This window comes from Taurulus bubalis (assembly GCF_910589615.1).
Source record: "Taurulus bubalis genome assembly, chromosome: 11".
In the NCBI taxonomy this organism is placed as follows: Eukaryota; Metazoa; Chordata; class Actinopteri; order Perciformes; family Cottidae; genus Taurulus; species Taurulus bubalis.
Genome location: NC_136599.1, coordinates 8,661,793 through 8,685,601, shown reverse-complemented (window position 1 = coordinate 8,685,601; position 23,809 = coordinate 8,661,793). Strand labels below are relative to the sequence as shown.

At 39.2% G+C, this 23,809-nt stretch overlaps 4 protein-coding genes across 4 annotated transcripts; 2 read left to right on the top strand and 2 right to left on the bottom strand.

Moving 5' to 3' along the window:
* Positions 1–1,318: 1,318 nt before the first annotated feature.
* On the bottom strand, positions 1,319–5,151 carry LOC306743948 (tumor protein D54-like; the record flags this gene model as incomplete). The annotated part of the gene is made up of 9 exons (XM_079226510.1): positions 1,319–1,390; positions 1,470–1,518; positions 1,659–1,694; positions 2,305–2,331; positions 3,384–3,485; positions 3,899–3,946; positions 4,210–4,358; positions 4,458–4,573; positions 5,139–5,151. 9 exons carry the CDS (start codon positions 5,149–5,151, stop codon positions 1,319–1,321), a joined length of 612 nt encoding a protein of 203 aa, XP_079082636.1.
* Positions 5,152–10,029: 4,878 nt separating this feature from the next.
* On the bottom strand, positions 10,030–10,943 carry dnajc5aa (DnaJ (Hsp40) homolog, subfamily C, member 5aa; the record flags this gene model as incomplete). Its single annotated transcript, XM_079226323.1, has 4 exons — positions 10,030–10,133; positions 10,235–10,406; positions 10,516–10,729; positions 10,831–10,943. The coding sequence occupies 4 exons, from the start codon at positions 10,941–10,943 to the stop codon at positions 10,030–10,032; spliced, it is 603 nt and encodes a 200-aa protein (XP_079082449.1).
* Positions 10,944–13,300: 2,357 nt separating this feature from the next.
* On the top strand, positions 13,301–15,575 carry LOC306743764 (glucose-induced degradation protein 8-B homolog). The gene is made up of 5 exons (XM_079226322.1): positions 13,301–13,429; positions 13,765–13,892; positions 14,015–14,211; positions 14,409–14,606; positions 15,241–15,575. The coding sequence occupies exons 2-5, from the start codon at positions 13,772–13,774 to the stop codon at positions 15,412–15,414; spliced, it is 690 nt and encodes a 229-aa protein (XP_079082448.1). The 5' UTR covers positions 13,301–13,429; positions 13,765–13,771; the 3' UTR covers positions 15,415–15,575.
* A 2,099-nt stretch (positions 15,576–17,674) lies between these two features.
* LOC306743762 (voltage-gated purine nucleotide uniporter SLC17A9-like) lies at positions 17,675–23,809 on the top strand (the record flags this gene model as incomplete). The annotated part of the gene is made up of 13 exons (XM_079226320.1): positions 17,675–17,799; positions 18,409–18,606; positions 18,701–18,840; positions 20,354–20,453; positions 20,571–20,695; positions 20,980–21,073; positions 21,181–21,277; positions 21,419–21,506; positions 21,619–21,653; positions 22,070–22,185; positions 23,130–23,185; positions 23,267–23,296; positions 23,440–23,809. 13 exons carry the CDS (start codon positions 17,675–17,677, stop codon positions 23,607–23,609), a joined length of 1,374 nt encoding a protein of 457 aa, XP_079082446.1. The 3' UTR covers positions 23,610–23,809.

The following is a 23,809-nucleotide window of genomic DNA, read 5'->3' as shown; positions in this document are numbered from 1 at the left end:
GCCCCGTTAGGTAGCTCGCAGCTGATGTTCGATAACTTTAGAAATAGGCTGAGTTATAAGACACACAACTGACACACACATTATTTAACAAGGTGGCATTCGAATCGGTGACATGGATTTAGACGAGAGGTTTAATGCGTGCGCTTTTATCAGGGTTTGTGTGCGTTTAACGTAATTCTTCCAGCAGTTTATAAAATGGTATTGTATTCTTCAGAAGTAACGTTAAGCCAACATTAGTAAGTGTGCTAACTTTAGTGCATGAACTCTGTTTTAACTGCCAATTATATCAAGGTAACTAACGTAAGTGATGTGTTGTTTAACCTTCGGCCTAGTCCGCTCGCCAACGTGTAGTCGTCCCAATTTTCATGAAACAAACTCCACGCCAACTCACCATCAACCAGCTCTCCCTGGTGGTCTAGTGGTTAGGATTCGGCGCTCTCACCGCCGCGGCCCGGGTTCGATTCCCGGTCAGGGAACGAGTCTTTTCTTGCTTGTTGTGTCTCACAATCTTCATTTTGACATGTCAGACACGTGTCTAAATGATAAGAATGGCTTCCACTGCACTAAATGTAGCAAGTGCTAACAATCAGCAGTCAGAACTCACACTTTTAATGTTGCATTCAAGTTAAAGTCCATCATAAAGCTGAGAATATTTTCTGGGAGTATCAGCTTATCAGCATCACATTTGGTTTCAATAAAAGTGGATACCATGCAGTAAGAAGGGACACTTTCAGCTAGTTTCCATATCCTAAACAATACTGTTCACACATTTGAAGCACACTCTAGCGCCACCCAAAGGCTCGTTGTAGAATAAGGCAATCACCACCACCACCACCACCACCAGGGCTTTAAAAACTTATCTTATTGATAAGTACACCTATTTAAGTAAATTAATATGAGCTTGAAATGACAATCGGCGACAATAGACCATACACCATTCCATTGACTTTAATTGAAAAATCTTAAAGTACAAAAATACTTCTTGTTTGTGATATTTTGTTTTGTAAATGTCACAATTAATGTCAATGAATGCATATTGCAAATCCAAGATGGGTTTACTGCAAACTGCATGTCAAAATAAATAGCTTCACATTAAATTTACCCGACATGCAGAAATATATATCACACATTAAAAGACTATTTTTACATTTAAGTTTAAAATAATTTTCCATTGTAATACATTCTACTTGTCATGTTGTATGAATACAATAAATAACAGTGGACAAATGAACACAGACAAGGGAGCAAAATAACCTTATTTCATAACTATACAAGGTATGAAAAATGATTATTTGTGATATGTTTAGAAGGGTCTATCTCATGTGCGTGAGGATCTTCTGTCAAACCCAGAGGTGTCTCCGTTATTTGTGAGACCGCCACCCACCTTGTCCTGTGGGATCCAGTCAGGAAAGTGATCAATACTCAATAATAAATACAGGAATAACTGACTGGAGTTTCGACAAACTCACCTTCACATTTCCGACCATTTCCTCAAAAGACTTGAATGTAGAGGAATGTCTACGGATAAACGTACAGACAATTTACACGGGACATATTTGACCTTTATCTTCTTCTTCTATAAGTCATTACTGACCTGTAACCATTTGTTTTTAGGCACATAAATACAGCAGTAAATATATATAGCAGTGATGTTTTACCTCATAGACGGCACACTCATGGTGTGGCCCAGGGTGCTTTGTGTCACATTGGAGAGGCAGAAGAGAGAATAAAGTTTTAACATTTTAAACAACAAATAAAGCTGAACAACATCCTAAAAAAAATCTGCAAACATATATTTATTTACCAGGGAAGGTGCACATTCAACATTTCAGTTTCCACGTCAATGTAAACGTGCCAGTTACCTAATGAACTTATTTTAATCTGCAGTCCCGGCAGGTTGAACAGATAAACATCTAAAAACACAAACCATATCATGTCTATTCCTTTATTCACACAGTACAATTTTGAGGTACGGACATTGTACTTAACTTAAGAATTACATCTACTCAACAAGGAAAATATTGTACTTGTAATATTACTTTGACTCCACTTCATTTATTTGACATTAGCTGCTAGTTAGTTTCCAGATACAGATTATTATTATATATCAACTAATACATTATAATGTATTATTCATTATATATTCAATATAATTTAACAATTATAATTCAGTGATCATTCTGCATAATGAATACTTGTGATATATTAAGTATGTTTTAAGGCTAATGCTTTAGAAGGACCCCCCCCCCCACACACACACACACACACACACACACACACACACACACACACACTCTCTCTTACCGTGGTGGGCTCGGAAGAGGCAGCGCTCTGTTGAGATAAAGACAAACACACAGATAACGTCTGTTTTCATGGATGACAACAACAGACTTATCAACTACTGCTGATGATGTCCAGATGTATTTATGTGATTGGATTACATTTGCTTACTGGCTAAACACAAACACAAGACAGAAGGCCTTCGAACTTAAAGGGATCCTCTACACAATTTTTTTTGTGTTGTCCTTTACAGAGCATCATCCGTAGGTACAATCTTAAAGTATGCATTTTACTTGAGTACTTTTGGTTCATGCTACTTCATAGTTTAGGACGGAGTGAATTGTAAACAGTGTGGCTAAGTGATTTTAATAGGTTTTGGACAACAAAAGAGCTCTATGGTAAAGAGGGGAAATATATATATATATATATATATATATATATATATATATATATATATATATATATATATATATATATATATATATATATATCCACATCAGGCTGTGGATTTGTAAAATATATTATATGGCATTTCTAAGATGAATTAAATATGGCTGTGTTTTTCTGCTACTTTCTCAAGATATCAAAATATGGATGTGGTGATTGAATGTACAACATCCTAACGTGCTGTTGGCCTTAGTGTCATGTTACACATTACTACACACTGCTTGACAGTCACAGAGGCTGCAAATGTCCCGATATAGACAACTACAATAGATGTAACCACTGTTTTAGTTCTTGTTCTGACAAAGCAGATGCAAGGAGACAAAGATACAAAATAAAAATAGCAGTAAAGACATATAATACAAGTGCTTTAAAACATTTCTGGCATAGCATTTTCTGAAAGACAAAACCTGCGTTTTTATATGAATCTTTTGTCTTTGTTAAATGTATTAGTTTACCTACCTGGCTGAACCACCTCATTGGTAGCTTTTGCACTATTAACATGCAGAGTTTGGTATTTTTTATCATGATTGCAAGCCAATTATTTTTTGCTAATTTTGGTTTGTAAAGATTTTTTTTTAACAAATAAAATTGGAAAAGGATTTAACTTTTTCTTTTCAGAAATTAGGAGACAGGAGCGGGGCCAACCCTGAGCGTACCTCATATCCGCCATTCTCCTGGTGATGTTCACGGCCATATTGGACATCGCAGATGAAGTCACCTGGCCTGCTTGAGTGAAACCCTCGCATGTTCTCATATATCTACAGGTAGAGAGAAGTAGTAGCATTTTAGGAATAATGGAGGAACAACACTGTCAACACACATGTGATACTTACAAGGAGCACAAATGAACAGACACTCACAACGTAAATTAAACAGTTAACAACAGGCTCATATACGTCAGTGGCTTTGGTGCATGTGGTTGCAGAACACTTTAGGCCAGTCCTGCCATTACCTGTTAATACAACTGCTCCTTGCACTAAGTCAGGCTGTAAGGCTATTAACGGGGCACCAATCCTATTCCACCTGGAAAATCCCATCACTTGTTTCTTAGAAGAGAATCCTCTTTAACAGGTGAGCACAGGGCAAACCATTGGGAGACCTGTGCACCATGAAATGCAGTAGACATTATTCTTTTATGGTTTATAATGCAAACGTGATGACCAAGACTCACATGTTGGAGTGGCTGATGTCCTTCAGAGTGGCAGAGGCTGTGAGATATCTAAAACAAGAGCACAAGCTGATTATTACCCTGACTTAAGACAGAGCGCACGGCAGTCATTAGTGTGCTTTTTGTGGTTACGTAACCATGCCAAAGTAAGACAATGCGTGGCAAATGGCCTGCCAGAGGAGACGATTGGTGTCTTAAGCCCGGTAAGACTATAGAGGGACGTAGTGGAGTTTTTAGCCATCCAATAGCCCTTGCCGAACAATGAAAATGGCAGTCTAAAGAAGCGATGTTCAGGAGGATACTAGTGCACTTACGGGGCGGAGGCCTGGACGTCTTGCCAGCTTTTGGACAGGTTCTGTTTGATGTTACTGAGAGGGCTCGTACCCAGCTGCCTCCTGATGTCGGCTGCATATTTTTCTCTGACCAAAAGCACCTGCCTCAATGTCTGAATCTCCTCCTCTATCTAGAAAAACACAAAACAGCTAAATCAGCGGAGCGACAGGCAGATACTATTACATATATTTACCTTTTAGGGATTAAAAGCCCAAAAGAGCTGCATAACCTTCGCGAGTTCAATCCGTAGATTGCATATGTCCTCCTCTGTCAGATTGGAGTCTGAGCATCCATTTTCTGTTATTCTCGCGGAGGAGCTCGTGGATGATGAAGCCCCACCAAAACCTTTCAAAGCGGACACAATATTTAAATAGAAAAAAATTTAGATGTCACTAATATATAGGATACCCTTAGATTACAGTGTGTGGGTGAATACAAATTCATGTACATATTATTTATTTATCGTTATTTAATTCAAAACTTCCCAAACAGGCATTGAGAAAATATCAGATAGCCTAAAAACGTTAGATAGATAGATAGATAGATAGATAGATAGATAGATAGATAGATAGATAGATAGATAGATAGATAGATAGATAACGCATATCATTGTTGCAGACGTTTTATTATTATCTACTCACTTTAAAACGACAGAACAGATACCAGTACTATCAGTAAAGGTGTTCATACTTTATAACAGTCTACACACTCGGAGCTGTCCGAAGTGCTGAACTTTATCCTCCGTCTGCTCGGCTAACTGAGGACAACTCAAGATAACTAGCAGCGTTACTTGTTGCACGCGGAGCTGACGTCAGCAGCAAAAACACACGACGCACACGTCAACACTAGCCGAGGTATTCGTGATATAGAATAAAATAATTGAAAAAAAAACGATGTGAAATGGTCTTACCGGGTCGGTTCATCGCTGCCTCACGTTCGCCTACGGAAGTGTTTTTGACTTGTTTAGCTAGCAGCAGCCTGCTGTGACGTCACCATCCAATCAGCTCAACTCCGAGACGAGCAGGAGGCGGTTTCAGCCGGGATCACCGAGGCTGATGTTGTATGTGGCACGGTGAGCAATGGCGCAGTGTAAAACAAATAAATGCATATTTACTTAGAGTACCAAAAGTACTACGCAGAATGCACGTTTCAGAATAAGGCTATTGTATCAGCAGCTGGGTGGAGCTAATTCTAACTGTATTACTGCTGCCTAGCTTCGTCCATAATAATACACACTAGCTCACAATTGATTTATAGTCTGTATTAATAATCTGAATATTGAGCATAGTAACTGATCTCTAATGTTGTATAATGAATACAAATATGTAGAATAGTTCGCAGTACAACATGTAGCCTGGGAAATATGAGACACAAAACTAAGTCTATGTCCATCAATACATGTATGATATCATCAAGATTAAATAAACATAGGGTTTGCCTAACCTAATTAAGCATCTAATTAGCTTATATATTATGAGGAGTTTAGAAATCAAATACATGAGATTCGAAGTACGCAACAAGAAATCCTCAAATCCTTTGCATCTACAGTAAATACAATAAAGTAACTGCAGGACAGTAAAAATACTGTCCTGCAGTTAGAATCTTACTTCATAGAAGGTATTATCAACCACATTTACTTTAAGTATCAAATGTTAATTTACACTACATACAGTATATTTGCCTATATAGCATTATACAGACATACTGGCTCTTGTCACTGTTATAATAATACACTATAATAATGGATTATTCTCACAAATTAATTAATAACTTAGTGGCATGTCAACATTGTAGTTGAAGGTGGAACTCATTTCAACTATTTAACTTGAAGTATTTAACTGTACTTGATATACTGTTGGGTAGTTTAATCTATAACAATATATTATATTTTCTAAGATGATGATATGCATTTAAACTATTAATCGGTTGAGTAACAGTCAAATAAATGTAGTGACAAAAATTACAATATTTGCCTCTGTAAGTAGAAGTGTAAATGCCACAAATAGCTCGTTTAGCCCCCCCCCCCACCCCCCAGCCATTTTTCTAAAAAATTCAGAATGGTTTGCATACCCATACTAAATACATAATATCTCCTCAACCACAAGGGCTATTTGAATAATTTAAAAAGGTATAATATACAGAAGACACTTGTGAGACCAGTTAAGAGGTTCATATAGCAGTATATGTGTTACTGGTTTATTGGTTGATGATAGAACACAGGATAGAAAGAAAAAAAGACACTTCCAGGATGTATTTCCTCTTTTTAATTATGCATATCATCGTTTTTTTTCTACTATAAAACAGCACTATATGTAAACAGTATCTCAGCGAAGTTTGACTTTAATTAAGGGAAGTTAAATATTTTCTGTAATTAATTTAAAGCAGATTTCGCAGGTTTAGTTCCGCTGAAAGCAAACATGCCCTAACTTTCCTTGGACGCCTCTGGTTCCACTACAGAGGGCTCTGCTCAAGCAGATGCACCAATACATACCAAGCAAGGTTTGTTTCTACCATAAGTAAGTCATATTTCAGTTTTTTGGCTGGAATGTGGTTGATATCTTGCTGAGGCTTTGTTTGACAGTGGTTTTGGCGTAATTGGCGGATTCCGTAGGTCGTAAGCTTTCCAGAAAGGTGCGGCAATCATGTTTGGCATCAAGCTAGGGATATAAAAATAGATATTTTCATAACTTTAGGCGCTCTCTCTCACTTTCAAGTCATATTTATGGTTGAATTGTGTTATAAACATGTAAAATGGACTTATATGCTCTTGTAAGGCCGGGCTATGCAGTTCTTTTTCTCTGTCACATCAGTGGCTTTGGTATCGATTCATGGGAGTACGAGGACTTGGAGAGTGAGGAAGAGCTCCTGATAAAGAATTCTATAAACACCTGGGGTTTATAGACTTGCCTCCATCTACTGGCAAAACATGCCACTACACTTCAGTGAGTCTCCTCTTGAAGCAAGTGAATAAAAAGTTGCTTTTAGTTTGATCATCATGTTACATCGAGATAAACTACAAACAGCAGCAAATCAAGACAATGTTGAATTTGGTTTAGTTATATTTTGCAAATTATATTGTAAATCAAAATGAATGCAGAAAATGTTTATTGATAAAAATGTTATATTGCTACTATATATAAATATATATACACACACACACACACACACACACACACACACACACACACACACACACACACACACACACACACACACACACACACACACACACTATTCTTTTCCAATATACGTTAATTAAATCAATGTTTTTTTTGTCCTTAAAAAAATAAATAGTAATTGTAAGATTCAAACCTTCTCCAAACTATAAACAAACTGAGGGTCACAAGTCAAAATGTTCAGGAACATTTATTCAACGACAGCAAATCAGATCAATGACCACTTGTTTTCTTCCAGACACACAGTTACCATGCTACAACATAAACGTTAAGGTTTATACTTTATATGGGCGAAGTGTATCTACAAACGATCTTAACCATTAAAATTCCTTGCTAAATTTAATGGTTACATTACAACACCATACCAGTTAAAATTATAGCCATCATCAAGTATGAAATAAATAAAATAAAAAAAATGCATCATATAACCATTTCACTATAATTACATTATATATACTATGTTGTCTTTTTGTGGAGTCATTTCCTGATCATTGATCCATTATAGTTATTTTCAAACACACAGTGCATTCAACTTAGAACATTTACAGTAGCATCTTTCAGTATCTCTATGAAAAAGCCATGACAGGAACATCTATGTTTCATCAAAGGTTACAGGAAACATCATACAAGGGCCACAGAGGTCAACATCCATACCGTTAATAGCAGAGGGCGGGCAACAGGAGCTCACCTAATGTAAACCATTGAAACACATTATTAGCATTTATGAAACTGACAATGTGGCAAAGATGTTCATGGCAATTTATGGCAATTTGCGAATCTGTGACAATGTATGCAAATTCAGTAGTATGAAAAACCTAGAGTAATTTTACTTGGAGCTGCCTGTAGCAGAGAGCTCATAGATGATATGCCTGACGAGCTTCTTACTCTACATGGATTCAAAAAAGTCAACAATGATAAACGAGTACAGCATTAGGACAATATGTCATCAGACTTCAGTTCAAAACACAAGGACTAAAAACATGAAGCAAATCATATTATTCACTACCTAAAATAATTCTGTAGTCAGCTTTATTTCCCAGGTATGAAGAGTGTAACATGTTTTTTTTTTTCTTCCACAGCACATTAACTACTTCACATATTCAAGACAGCTCAGAGTTTTAAAAAACATGTCACCCTCTGAACAAGCTGCGGATAGTACAGCTCTCACCAGAGCCGACTGGATTACTTGGAGCTCCTTGGCTTCACATACCGCACCAATCAATCAATACGTAAACAGAAATAACTGCAATAATTAGATGAAATCAATATCTTTCAGTCTCAATTAGTTGTGATGTCCCTGAAATAAATTACGTTTGCTATTGTTATAAACCAACGAACAAACAAAAAAAGAGCAGCAAGTCATCATATTACCAAACTAAACTAAATGGTTACCTTTAACTTTGGATGAATGAAATCTAACATTTCCTTCAATGAAAAACTACATCATTTAAATGTTTTTTGTATGAGATTCCTTTAAAAAGCTGAGGCTTCTAATTTCTGAATCCAATGTCAAATTGTTTTTTATCAGATGCAACTGCTGATGTGACGAAAAAAGGCAACAAATGTAAAATTTGTGTTAGATTTGTTAGAGAACAATAGATCAACATACTATAACTAATCCACCCGGGCTGAGCACTGCCATATATAGACATTTTGACCCAACATAAAGATTACCTTGACAATAACGGTCATGATGACCTGTTCAGTGCTGTAGGAAAGACAGGAATGTAGTCTCCACCCTGCAAAGACAAGCTGAAATAAAGCTGAGGCAGAGGAATGGAAAGCCAAAACTAATTATTAACAAGAATGTTCCACCAGCAGGCATTTATGAAAGAAATGTCTGCAAATAAAGCTCTGTGCCTTAACAACCTCAAGATTCATAATAACAACTCTCAGGGGAGCACACTACAGACAAACAAACACAGTGCCAAAGATGTACTGCAGGTCTGACAATGGCAGGTGACATGTTCAACTGAAACAGTACGGATCGCGAATCAGATGTGAAAATTGCACTAATATTTGACAACTCTGTTCTCGAGGGTTTAATGACGGCACCGATCACCTCCACAAACAAACACATCTCTCTAAGCTCCTCCCTGAGCCATGGTTCTCCTTCCCTCCAGCATAAAATAGCACGTAAACTTTACCCCTCCGCCTCCCCTGTGAGAACTGTACTCGTTTGACTATATTGCACATACGTATGCACCTACATTATGGAGTCTTGCAAAGTAAAAATGTCGCAGAAGATTAAAGAAAATCTGGAGACCATGTTTTATAAACAGTGCATGCTACACCATGATGCAAAGTGTGGGAGAGGGAAAGTGGGGTAGGCGACCTGTGCGGTTAAAGGCCAAGAAATACAAAAGAAGAGATACAAAGGAAACTTAGGTGTTTCTCTTTTTGTCTTGTACTGGGGTGGGGGGAATAAGTTGTGGACCAATCAGGGAGGGGTGTAAGGAATGCGACTTCATTAGTTCCTTTCATGGGCCATGCTTACTAGTCCCTCTCCTCCGCATTGGCTCTCTTTCGGAAGTGGAAAGATGGATTGCCCTTTTCTTACATCTCTCTGAGGTGGAGCAGGGAAGCAGGCAGGACCGCAGGCTAGGATCGACGGGAAGGGGGGGTTTAGTTGAAGCCGGTGTCGGTGTGATAGGAGTGGTGCCCATCCGATGTTAGCTGGGTTGTCTCTGTTGCTGATGGTTGCAGCATTATAGGGTCACCACCAGCCTCTACTGGACAAACAGAAAACATTTTCAGCCTCCTCTACTCCTCCTGTAACGCTCTTAGCTAATTCAAAAGCGGAGCAGTAAGACCGGTGATTCGGTCTCACCTCTCTCGTCAGATTGCAGCTGAGCCTCCAGGTCCTCGGGGGACACGTAGAATTCCTGCTCCTGGCCCTCCCGGGGTCGTGGTTTACATTTGCCACAGCAGCAGTTACAGCAGCAACATAGGCAGCAACAGAAGTAGCAGCCAGTGGCCAGACCGCAGAATACAAACAGAGCCTGAAGGGAAGGGAAGGAAGTGAAGAGTCAATGTGTGAGCAAGAAATAGAAAAGTTTTGCTGGAAAAAAATAATAAATCACAGCGCAAACAGTGAGAATTCAGTCTTACCTTTGCCCACCAGCTTGAAAGGACAAAGTAAGTGTTAACATTCTCCTCTCCGAACTGCTCAGCCACATACAGTCCCAGAGAACCATATTTGTCGTAAATATTACGCTTCGTGGGGTCGTTCAGGATCGCGTGAGCGCTGTTTATCTCCTTGAACTTATCGGCTGCGTCTGGATTGTCAGGATTCTTGTCGGGGTGGAACTTCAATGCCAGTTTCCTGCGCAGAAAGTGGGCAAAAAAAAAGACAATGAAATACAAACGCAATCACAGCGCCCGTGTGGTAATTATGTGAGGGGAAGTCGCAGAGGGATGCCTCACCTGTAAGATCTCTTAATGTCATCTGGAGTAGCTACCTTCTCAACTCCCAGCACAAGGTAGAGAGACTCACCAGCGGTGGACAGGGAGCGCTGCCTCTGATGCTCAGCAGTCATGATGCCTCACGTCCACAGGCTGCATGGACACACAAGCAGAACACATTGATTGGGCTGCGAGTCACAGCCAGGCCTGCTTTGTTAAGATAACCTGTTTAAAAATATATATATATCAGATCTTAAAACGACAGCGGGGCCTATGTGACTGCAGGCAACAGCTGGTCCAATGCTGTCATTACAACTGAAAAAGACTGTGAGTGGAAAGATGCAGCTCGGTTTGAAATATAGGCAGAAAAGGTGAAAGGAGTATGTTTCTCCGTACCAATTACATTTTCACATTTTTTCAGTGCAGCACCGACGCACTGTACATTGTGAAGTTAAATGTCTACATGGCTATGCTCTAACCGTGGCGTCTTGGCAGGACCACTGACTGCTTCTGCAAATAAATCAGTAACTGACATCCACCAAGCCAACAATGCTGCACTAGAAAAAGATTTAGCAAGCAGCTGCAATTTAAAATAAATAAATAGGACAACGCCATTCCTGAGAATATTGCTGCTTCCAAATGGGTGTCATCGTGATACAAATGAATAGCCACTGGTCTATTTGAAGCCCTGCACGTCTTATTTCAATAGTATTACGCCCCAAGCTGTCTGCTCTGACAAGTGTGTGTCAAATTCCCTTTTCGCATCCCGATTTCAATTGTCTATAAGAAGGATTAGACTGGGAATACGATGCTAGGAGCATAATCTCTGCGAGCATCATCACCAGCACCGCTACAGTATAGTGCGCAGCATCCATGTTGGTTTGCTTCCTGGCCTGTACTTGATGCAAGCCAGGGATGGATCGTCAGCAGTAATTTTCAAGGGCAAGGGGCAGTGTCTCGCAGGCAAATAAATGATCGAAATGCACCTTTCGGGCTCACCTTTAAATCGGCTCTGATGCGCTGCAACACTGACGATCCCAGCAGGTTATATTATTTAGACAGTGTAGCGTGACTATGGCTGCATCTCGCACGTATCCGAGCCCTCTCTGGATCCCACCACAATCATGGACAGCTGCAGCAGTACGCTGGCTCCGCCCACAACCCCCCCTCCCAACACCCCATGGCGACCCGGCGTGCGCATGCGCAACCGATGAGGATGAGGATGCTTGGATGCATAGGCGTGCAGATAACCGCACTGTCAACCCGAATTTTGCTTAACCACACCTCATACACTGGAATAGTATTTCAATCATGAGGGCAAGGGCAATTTTAAGACCACTTTCAATTTACTGAATAGTCTTAAAGCAAACGTGCATTTTTTTCTTCTCACATTTGAGATGACACATGTGCCATTACACAGCAATGATAAAACACAACATTAGAACAGGAGACATGTAAGGGGAGTCAGACAAGCATCATGCAAAGTAGGACATGTACAGTGCAGGCTATTAATACAAAACAATGTTAAGCAGACGATCAGCGCAGGCAGTTGAAACATGACAAGATAAAATCACATGACAGAGGAAACGCAGTCTGACAGACAAAAAGAGAACAGATGAGGAATGTTTGCACAGACAGTGTGATGGCAGGTCTGGTTGCTTGCTCTGGGACCTGCGGGGCCATAGCCATATATTTGCCTTGTTAATTCAGCATTGCCCATACATGTTCAATTCAGTTGAGATCTGTTGACTATGAGGTCCATGGTATTGAATTCACACCATATTCATCCTCATAAAACCATTCAGTCAACCTGTCGTGTATGGAAGCATCTGCATTAGTTGAGAAATAGGATGAGGTTCATTTGTTTTTGGGACCTTTGGTTTGTTTTTGTAGGTTGTGAATGTTACTGTGTAATACATGCACTTCTTCAAATAAAACATATACATTTCAAATATTATCTGTGTCTCTATTATCAAGTTTCCAACCCCATATGGGTGTCCCATTTCACATATCTCCATTATGTCTCACCATACTTGTATTGTAACGGTTTAACTGTGTTTGTATTGTTTACTTTGTTAAAGAAGCCTATATATATATATATATATATATATATATATATATATATATATATATATATATATATATATACACACACATATATATATATATATATGTGTACAGTGTGGTGGACAACTCAGAAATTGTACATTAGTAAACGTCCTGCATTTAAAATCTCATTCATGTAAAAGTACAAAAGTATGAGCATGAAAATGTATACAGAATGGCCCATTTCATAATAACATAACAAGATGTAAACTATCTCTATATAATATGTTTTATTAATATAGATTAGATTTGACCATCCGCTGCACTGACTGTTCCTCGGCAACGGTGACGTCACTGTCTTCACCAATCGCAGAGCTCGCGGGGCCGACGCTCCTATCGCGAGATTATCACATTAGCTCGGTTAGTTAGCTAGCCGCGAAAACCTTGACTGTGTACCCTGCGTTTTATACTTTTTTTTCTTAAAAGTACTGAAAGGACATTCCGCATTTCTGTTGTGAATATTGCCTCCTCGCGCCTGTACGAACGGATAATCGCCGGAGCTCGTGTTTGCTCGGTGAGTCGTGTGAACGAACGCAGTCAGCTAGCTAGCCGGGGCTGTTGCCCCAGAGGAGGAAATGGGTTTGTTTTGGAAGCCTCGCAGAATCTACTAATTATTTTTTTGTGTGACGCTTGCAAACCGCTGCACCGTTTTTTTTTAAACGCACGCATATCGTGTCTGTTGTTTTTGTTATTAATTGAGCAATATTGTCAGTGTTGTTTGGGTTTCAATCCGACATATCTGTCTCTGCACGGGAGAAACGTTACTGTTCGTGTAGGTGCAAACTGTGACCAAGCTGTGTCAGTCTTGCTCACGTTTCGCTGTATTTCAATGGATTTTCGTATTTCCAGGACCCCAATGATGAGTTATGCTGAAAAGCCAGAAGACATCACAAAAGAAGAATGGATGGACAAATTAAACAATGTTCACATACAGAGGGCGGACATGAATCGGCTCATTATGAATTACCTGGTGACAGGTGAGGCATGGAGCTCCACTACCGTGACTGTGGTTTTTGAATGTGCCTCTTGCTCAAGCCAAAATACATTATGCAAAGTGATACTTAATGTCTTTGCCTGTATCTGTTTCTCATGTTTCAAGAGGGTTTCAAAGAAGCTGCAGAGAAGTTTCGGATGGAGTCTGGGATCGAGCCAAGCGTAGACCTGGACTCTTTGGATGAAAGGATAAAGATTAGAGAGATGATCCTAAAGGGACAGATACAGGAAGCTATTGCACTCATCAACAGCCTACACCCAGAGCTGCTGGACACCAATCGATACCTGTATTTTCATCTGCAGGTATATTTGCACATTTGAGTTTTGCAATAATCACCAGTAGTTCTGATTTTAGGCTGTGCCTCCTGTAAAGTAGTTGGTACTAAATTATGCAGGTCATGCATCTTCTTGAGTTAAATCAGAAAATAATTGGATATTGGATAAAGCTTGAACGTCAACATTCACTGCTTGTACTTTTTTTGTTTCCTCCTCTCTTGCAGCAGCAACATTTGATTGAGTTAATCAGGCTAAGGGAGACTGAGTCAGCGCTGGAGTTTGCCCAGACACAGTTGGCTGAGCAGGGAGAGGAGAGCCGCGAGTGTTTGACGGAGATGGAGAGAACACTAGCCCTTCTGGCCTTTGACAACCCAGAAGAGTCGCCCTTTGGGGACCTGCTCAACATGATGCAGCGGCAAAAGGTAGGCAGGTAGATATGTGCACAGCAATTTTTAAGGTGCTTTCACACACAAAGTGTGAGTTAATTCGATCCAACTCTTGCTTTATCCCGTTTGTATCTGAGGTCACATGTCTTTTAGTTGTGCTCCGCTTTGTGCTCACACTAAGTGTTTACTAACAAACCAAAAGCTGTCAGCATGAGGAAACGTGTTGATTGGACTGTTTTGGCGACTTGTCTTTCTGCATCACCAAGTGACAGGAGCCCATGTGAGAGGCCGGACAGAACAGAAGCGTCTTGTACAGCAACATAACACTTAATGGTCTGCCAAATACACGGAGTAGGATACAAGCACAACATACTGCTGTTCTTTTTTTCTATAGATTCGCAACAGTTCACAATCAGCAAAAAGATTTAATAGTACTTTAACTTTTGAATTGATGCCAAAATTCACCAGAGTTTGATTTCCCAAACAGGCAAGCGTATACAATTTATTAGTTCTGTTAATTGTTAAAGCACCGTATTTGAAACTAGGCTACTGAATTATTGCTAGTTGTGCCTCACACTGCATGTAAGCTTTAAGAACATAGTGAATGCTGGCAATTTTGCAAGAAATGTGTTGATTTTATTTTGACTGAACAAAATATCTGGATTCACAGGTGTGGAGTGAGGTGAACCAAGCTGTGCTGGACTATGAAAACAGGGAGTCAACGCCCAAACTGGCTAAACTCCTGAAGTTACTGCTGTGGGCACAGAATGAGCTGGACCAGAAGAAGGTGAAATATCCCAAAATGACTGACCTTAGCTCGGGCACCATCGAGGACCCCAAGTGAACATAACAGACAAGAACAACCACCTTCCACGTCCCCTTAATTTATGATCAGTCAGTGACTGTGTGACAACCAGGTAACATATATGTATAAACAAATGCTACATTGTTTTTTTTTCATGTTTCATTCATGAGAGATAAAACTTAACTTTTTGTGCAAACTGTAAATTGCTGTATTTGCAAATTGACGGAAATTATATAAGTACTGATCCTGGATTTTTAGATCTTGGAGATGACGAAATTAAAATTGCTGTTTTATATTTTGTCTTTCTAAAGCCTACGCCGATAGTATTATTCATTGTAACCATTTCCCCCACCGAGACTTCATTTTGAGAGCGAGAGAATAAAATAAATGAACAAGTTAAATACTGTGGTGCGTGGAGCCAAGTTGTAGGCTCCCCAGAGTGAGAGGGGGTCAAACTGGTTTAAACTTTGAAAACGCAGACACAAGATTAATGTCACAATGTAAGAGTCTAGATAGTTTAAAATCAGAACTAAGTTCAAGATTTTAATTTCCTACACAAAATGTGAGTATTTTTCAATTTAAATAGAAATATACGCAAATTAATGTAATATAGTTTTAATTATTATAATATTTTATGATTTATTTTACCTTTTACAATATGTCTATAGGATGAATTGCCTTGCAAAACGATAATGTCATGTGTATTGAGAGGGTGATGTACGTCCTGACTGACGGTTGAAATCAGAGATGGCTTCCTTTTTCTGAGCCTACAGTGAGCAACATGCTCCAAATGAAAGTGTTTGGTTTCATGTGACGAGGAGATTAAAATAATGTTTTAGCAATCCCATTGATGGAGGATTTATATGTAGCTTGAGAGGAAAGGCTGCTCCGATCAAGAGATGCTAATGAGCGACAGTGCCAATCATGACTCTGTAGTATGAAAACTCTCATATTTCAACTATTCACACTGAAACTGTTTTTTTTATTTTTTATTATTGGCTTTGTTTTTGTTTTAAATAATTAATGATCAAATGCATTGAAATTTTTAATCTGAGCAGGCATTTTGAAAAAGTCGCAGAACTTGTCATTAATTTTGCCACTTTTAAAGCCGTTAATATTTTTCACTTTTACTGCACGTAAATGTATTTTTCTTTTTCAATGGGGAAATGCTCTTGCGCTTGTTTATTTTGTTTGGTTTGTTTATATATATATATATATATATATATATATATATATATATATATATATATATATATATATATAACAGACTTGCTGCTAGTTGTCAGTCCTTAATTTATTTTAAGGTTGTATTGTCGTTATGGATATTGGCTTTGACAAATACTGAGACCCGGAGAGCCCACATCCCTTTTATTATTCAAGATTTTTAAGATCAGATTTGCAATTATTAAAATAAACAAAACTTTTGTGAACCATACAAGAGCTGTTTTTCCATTTTCTGAGTTGGGAAAATCCATTGATGTGTAGCGTATGTATAACAGCAGTGGTTGAATGTAATTAAGTACATTTATTCAAGTATTGTTCTTAAGTGCAATTTTATTGTACTTTATTTGGGTTTTCATACTTCTACTCAACTACATTTGAGGAAAATCTGCTTTTTTACTTTACTACATTTAACTTTTAGTTATTAGTTACAACGCTGATACAGATTATTTACAGAAAATATAAATCAACTAATACATTATGATGTATCATCATAGATTAAGCTACACAGCAATGTATGAAGTAATTCAAATCAAACCCATCTTTAACAGCTGCAACATGAATGATGCTTCCACAACAATTATCGCAACAACAATTGTAACTAATTACTATAATATATATATATATATATATATATATATATATATATATATATATATATTTGAAATTGACCATTAATTATATCGTAATGTTAATACTTTTGTACTTCAGAAATAATTGTATTGCATGGCTTATACTTGTAACAAAGTATTTGCACAGTAAAATTGCTATGTAAAAGATCTGAACACTTATACTCCCAAAAAGTTTTTTCTAACTAACTCATTAAATAAATTTGAGGGGTTATAAAGACCGAAAGTTTGAAACTAGTACTCTTTTGTTCTTCAAAGGGTAAAATGCAAATGTGTCCTTATGAGGTCATTTCCTGCCAATCACAAGCATGCTTCTCTTTATTTGGGTTTTGTTCCAACAAGTTTTACCAGTTTGGCATGTCTGCCTGAGGATATGAGGTAAAGCTGACACGCAGCTCTCAGCACGGGAGAGTTGCACAGATTTCAGGGAGGACACAAGCACTGTCCGGATGGCAGACAAGCACACATCAGGAGACGGCAGGAATGGCTTAAATGATTCTCTACTGGGTGTTAAAGTTTACACAGGTGCTGTTTCGACCGAAGAGGAGACAAAAGACCAAAACCTGTGGCCGAGGTGAGAGAATACAAGTTTAGATCAGCCTCAAGATACTTCAAGTTTCAACTGGAATATTGTGTAAAGAGGCTGCCTTCATATCATCTAGGTAACATTGCAAGGTACAAGGTGGTGCTTAAAATAAGCTGAAGGCATGTTTGTCTGCTGACTGAAACTGATAGAGACATATGAACTTAATATGTACTGGCATTTAGGAGAACTTCAAAGACATGTTTTGCTTCCCTGGAACAAGATTTATTTTCATGGCATGCTAGTCACGTTGCTCTGTGGACGCCAATGCCAACCGACTTGGAAATTGGGTGGATTTCCATGAAAACGTGTGCATATATTCATGGTCCCCGAAGGATAAATCCTACTGGCTTTGATGATCCCCTCAATTCTTCTCAGGCACCAGCAGCATGTTGACATTCTAGGTTTCTGTTGAAATGTCTCGACGCTGACATTTGATACAGATATTCATTGTCCATGGACTCGTAAACCATTAACATTTTATTGCTAGTCACTTCTCTAAAAGTGTGTTTAGCCCTTTCTTTAGTTACAGTCACTGTTTGACCAAGCACATTATGACCCATGTTATTCAGTGGAATCTGTTTCCCTTCATACCTACAGACCGCTGGCTCGAAAATGGACCCTGATGTTGTTTATAGGCACATGCCTCCTCTACTGTGCCAGGATGGCCATGCCGATCTGTGCCGTGTCAATGGCAACCTTCTTCCACTGGAGCAAGATCGATTCTGGGCTGGTCCTGGGTGGATTCTTCTGGGGTTACTGTTTCACACAGATCCTGGGTGGACATGCAAGTGACAAGTAAGCAAACCAGTTTGTAAAACAGTGTGGCATGACTTCAAGCAATGTGCCCATAACCTTTGTTTTACTTCTATCATGTGTGGTGATACTTTAGGTTTGGAGGAGAGCGGGTCCTGTTTGTCTCTGCAGTCTCTTGGGCTGTGATCACAGCTGCTACTCCTCTTCTGGCCCACTTAGGTTCGAACAGCCTTGCTCTCATGACTATGGCCAGATTCCTCATGGGACTACTGCAAGGTGAGAGTTCCAATATTGGAATAAGTAGAGAAGTAATTAACATGTTCAGTTTCTTGCCCAGAATTAGATGAGGTGATCGATACCACTCTTAGCATATGCTAAATATGAAGCTGCAGCCCCTTATCTTAAAATAAGGACTGGAAACAGGAGGGAACTATCTTTTCTTTTTGCTTCCTACAAAGTCAGACTAGCTGTTTCCCCTTGTCTTTATGCTAAGCGTTCATGTTGCATGAGATACTGATACAAATATTTACAAAGTTTACATTTCTAATTTACAAAGCTGGTTATGTTTATGTCTAACTGTGCACAAAAGTTCACATAAATAAAAAAAAACAAAGCATAATTGCAATGACCAGTTACGTTGGAATATCCCCATGCGAGCATCGCGACCTATCGGGTCGAGACAAACGTGTTTTGCCAGTGTTAGCTAGCTCGCGTTAGCAGAGAATGGATTGGTTTTGAAACAAGACACTGATATGGGAGACAACCCTGTGCCAGTGAAAGCTGCAAAGCATGTGGTGAGGAAATATGCAGACCTGCAAACTTGTCACCTTTCAGCGAAATTCGCCGTTTTGAAATGAAAATATGTCATCCACGTGAATCGTGTATATCCGAAGAGTTTATGTTTTTGGGAGGAGGGGGGGTGTCAAGTGGCCAGCGTTTCTGAGATTAGAGTCAGACACAGAGAAAAGCTGAAGTAGTGATCTTCGCAATAAAACATATTTGATGTGTCGAGTCTTGGCCAATCAGCGTTGAGATGTCAACAGCGGCTTCATTTCCCTCCCACCAATATTTTAATGGCAAGCTAGTCCGCTTGCTATCACGTTAGCTAACGTTGTTGGGAGAGACAGCGCGTGCTGGCAGCGACGAGTCCGTGCCAGCGTGTGACGTCATCCCGGAGAGCGGCGAGCCAGCGGCACTGGCAGGTCGTGACACCTAACTAGCGATACATATAAGGAGAGTGGCGATTTTATCCAACTTGTATTAAAATTAAAAAACAAGTGGCCGAAATGAGTTTCCTCCGTAGGGTGGCCGGGCTCCTGTTTATATTCAAGCTAGTTTGCCAGCTTGCCAGCTTCTCGATGAGTGACGCTCGCTTGCTGGTATGAATATGAACCTGAATACATTACATTTGGATTCACACAGTGATGGTTTCGAGGAAGCATAATAATTATTTAGGTTGTTACAGCTGAAAGTGGCATAACACATATTTACAGTTTATTTTTGGTCATGTGCTTTTATCTAATTTATTTGGGAAATGTAGGGAACCCCTGGTATGTACTGTACAGACATTAGAGTGGTATCCCTTGTTTAACTCTTGAAGCGAGGATGCATATTTCCCAAACTGTTGAACTCCTTGAAATTAGAGTTTTGGTGCTGCAAATATACACTGCAGTGAATATATATATATATATATATATATATATATATATATATATATATATATATATATATATATATATATATATATATATATATGGGGAAGCTGAGCTTGTCTTCTAATGTCTTTTAGGTGTTTTTTTCCCATCTTTGGCCAGCATTTGCTCACAGCGTGTGTTGGAAGAAGAAAGGGGTTTCTTCATGAGCACCATGAATAGCGGTAGCAATCTTGGGTATGTTGCACACACACACACACACACACACACACACACACACACACACACACACACACACACACACCTACTGTATCTATGATGACACCTTTTTGATGCTCTTTACTGCTCTTTCAGAATATTGCTTGCGGGTGGGATGGGGTCCCTGATGCTGGACCAGTACGGCTGGGAGAGCATGTTCTACTGTATTGGTGTCCTTGCCGGACTCTGGGCCCTCATTGTGTGGCTGTGTTTATTACAAGGTACAGTACCTACCCTAGCAGGTCAGGTATCCCTGAATAACAAAGTAAACCAGAAGTTGTCACGTTGCTGTCCCAAATGACATGGCACAGTATGAAGATGACTAACTGAGCATTCCTTAAAGGCAGGGTGGTGTGGGACTAATGTGGCAAAGTCAGAGACGTTATAGCGTCACTGTAGGCTCTTACTATTATTTGTACTATGTTGCTAAATGAGAAACAGTGTCACTTAGCTCTCATGGCATATAACAGTAAAATATAACGTGCAATGTGTGGTTCCGGTTCAGAAGTTGCCCCAAAGCAGACGAAAAAAAGTAGTGACACACAAGGGAGTTTGTCAAGGACACGCTGGTGGAGTCTTTCTAAGGAGCCACCTGTCTGGTACAGCCGATTACCTTTAATCCGTCACTCTTTACCAATACACGATTGCTTGCGTTTTCAGCCCTAACCACATCTCTACATCTGTCTTTGTCATCTTCTTTTCTCAGGGCCATGGTGTTTGCTCACATGTGCATGTCCAGCACTTACTACACGCTATTGTCGTGGTTGCCAACATATTTTGAAGAATCATTTCCACACGCCATGGTATTTGCGTTCTCTACCAGATGTTACCATTTAGTCAAACACACCAAACTGAACAATAGATTGCTCCACCTTTACAGCCCAGGCGGACGACAGGCTCAAGTTGACTACATTGTTTAACTGCTAACCTGTCCATTCTTGCAGGGATCTGTGTATAATATAATTCCATGGTTTGTTGCAATTCCATCAGCACTTGCTGGAGGATACATGTCAAGTTTCCTCATCGACCAAGGTATTTAACTATGATTATGCTTTTATTGCTGTGTGTGCTTTGAGACAAGTTACTGTACCTTTCATCAAATTTAAACATTTTAAAAGTTTACACCTTGTGTTTTTTTCTGTAGGATATAGTGTAGTATCGGTGAGGAAGATAATGCAGGTACGTGTGGAACTGTTTTCAAGTGATAATAAACTGTGTGCATTGACAGGTTTTGTCCTGACTGGCTGCTGAAATGTTCATAATGGAATTTTTCTGTGTGCTTCAAACATGTAATTACAAGCTTCTTCAGGGCAAAAGATGTACAAGTTCTCAGAATCCCTGTTATAGTTTGTGCTATATGCATCATGTACGCTACACACATATGCTGTATAACTGAAAAGCTTGACTTATATATTGATGTTTAAAACAAAGTGCCTCAGACACTTACTTTTGAAAAATCTCTTATTTATCTGAATGGCAATTAATCAAAATCAAATTGAGCAAGTTAATAGCAAGTTGCACACCTGCACTATTACTTTTACAATATGAATTGTGCCTTCAAATGTCTCCCCTGCACATCTCACCCTCTTCCTCAGTTCATTTCCATGGGCATATCGAGTGTGTTTATTTTGCTTCTGTCCGGAGCCGTCCAGTTTACCTCTGCTGTGACTTTCTTTTCTGCTGCAATTGGTCTATCCACGTTCAGCAGTGGGTAAGTTTGATTATTAAAATGATTGTCTTTGTGTATTTTTACTTTTATAACCTCATTTGATTCTTATGAAAGATTGGTCTGTGAATTCAAGTTAAGCAATTATTTTAAGGATGTTGCTGGGGTTGTTCTATATTTCTGTACCCATGAAAGGACCAAAACTAGTAATGTATTAGTCTGTTTCTCAATACTTTAATTCTTCCTTCCCATAACTCTACTTTATGTAAAAATAAAGTAGGCAAACGTATGAAAAAGTCAATTTCATTTATATAGCTCAAAATCACAAATTAGTCTCAGGAGGCTTCTGTCCTTTTTATGGTTGTCACCATATCAGTGTAGCAGTAAAAAGAAGGGTTGTGTTTTTGTGTCGGCCCTAATTTAGAGTGAAGCGTGCGAGCAAGTTCAGGCGTCCCAACCCACGTCTGCTGCTTCACCTTCGGGGCATAGGCCTCTCTGTAACATACAACCTTTGAACTACGGTGTTCTTCTGAAGCAACCAGTGCTGCGGCAAACATTTAACATGTTATACATTCACATACAATCCGTTTCATGTGAGGTTAATTTGTATTAATTGATTTTTAACGTTACTCAAACGGGACTAAATAGCACATTTGTTGGGGACTATTTCCTGGAGCGGATTAATACACATTTGGTGCTCTAAGTACGGCAGCAGGACGCTCTAGTTATGTACTGTGTTTTTAATAGTTTTTTTTTTACAACAGTGGAGCTCAATGGCACAGAGGAATAAGATGTATCAAACTTTGGATACACAGACAATACTTGTTAGGATTAATGTATTGTCGGTTTTGGTCTTTTCTGATAATATTACAGATATAGAACATCACCAGACTTCATCATTTTAATATATACCAGAGTGTAAACTGGTCAAATATACTGAACCTTTTTTTGTTGTTGCTGTAAATGTAATGAGTTTCAATGTGTTTCAGTGGTGTGTCTGTGAATGTACAAGATCTCTGCCCATCATGTGCTGGTGCCATCTATGGTGAGTTTCCATCCGTCTACATTCAGGTTTCATAAAACTGTGTCATTGTTTTTGTTGATACATTTTCCTTTTCTGCAACAGGTTTTATGAATATGTTGGGTGCTTTCATGGGTATGTATCACAGATTATTTTTCAGTATATTGGACATTAATGTTCTTACTTACTATATCTGGAATTTAAAAAATGTACCATGTCCACTGGCACTGATAATCATATTCATCTTGTCCTTTTTTCCCCTCGGTGTGGTTGCAAAGGAGTGGTGCTGGTCTCTGTGGCGGGTTACCTGATCGAGGTCACGTTGTCGTGGGCATCGGTCTTCTCGCTCATCACTTTAGTGAATGTCGCAGGCCTCGGGATTTTCCTCATTTTTGGAGAAGCTCGTCGCGTCGACCTGGAGTATTACAAACCTGTTGATTTGGTTTGACCCAGACATTTTGTGGCAAATAGCATCCAGCATCTGGATTGTGAGAACGGAGATTATATTTAAATCGCTAACAGTTTGTCAAGATTAGGAGTTCATTTTGAATCCTTTGCTGAAACTGTCTGTAAACAACATAAACACAGGGCACTATAATGTATTGAAATAACTTTTTGGGATGGTATAAAGTTGTGTTTTCCTTCTTG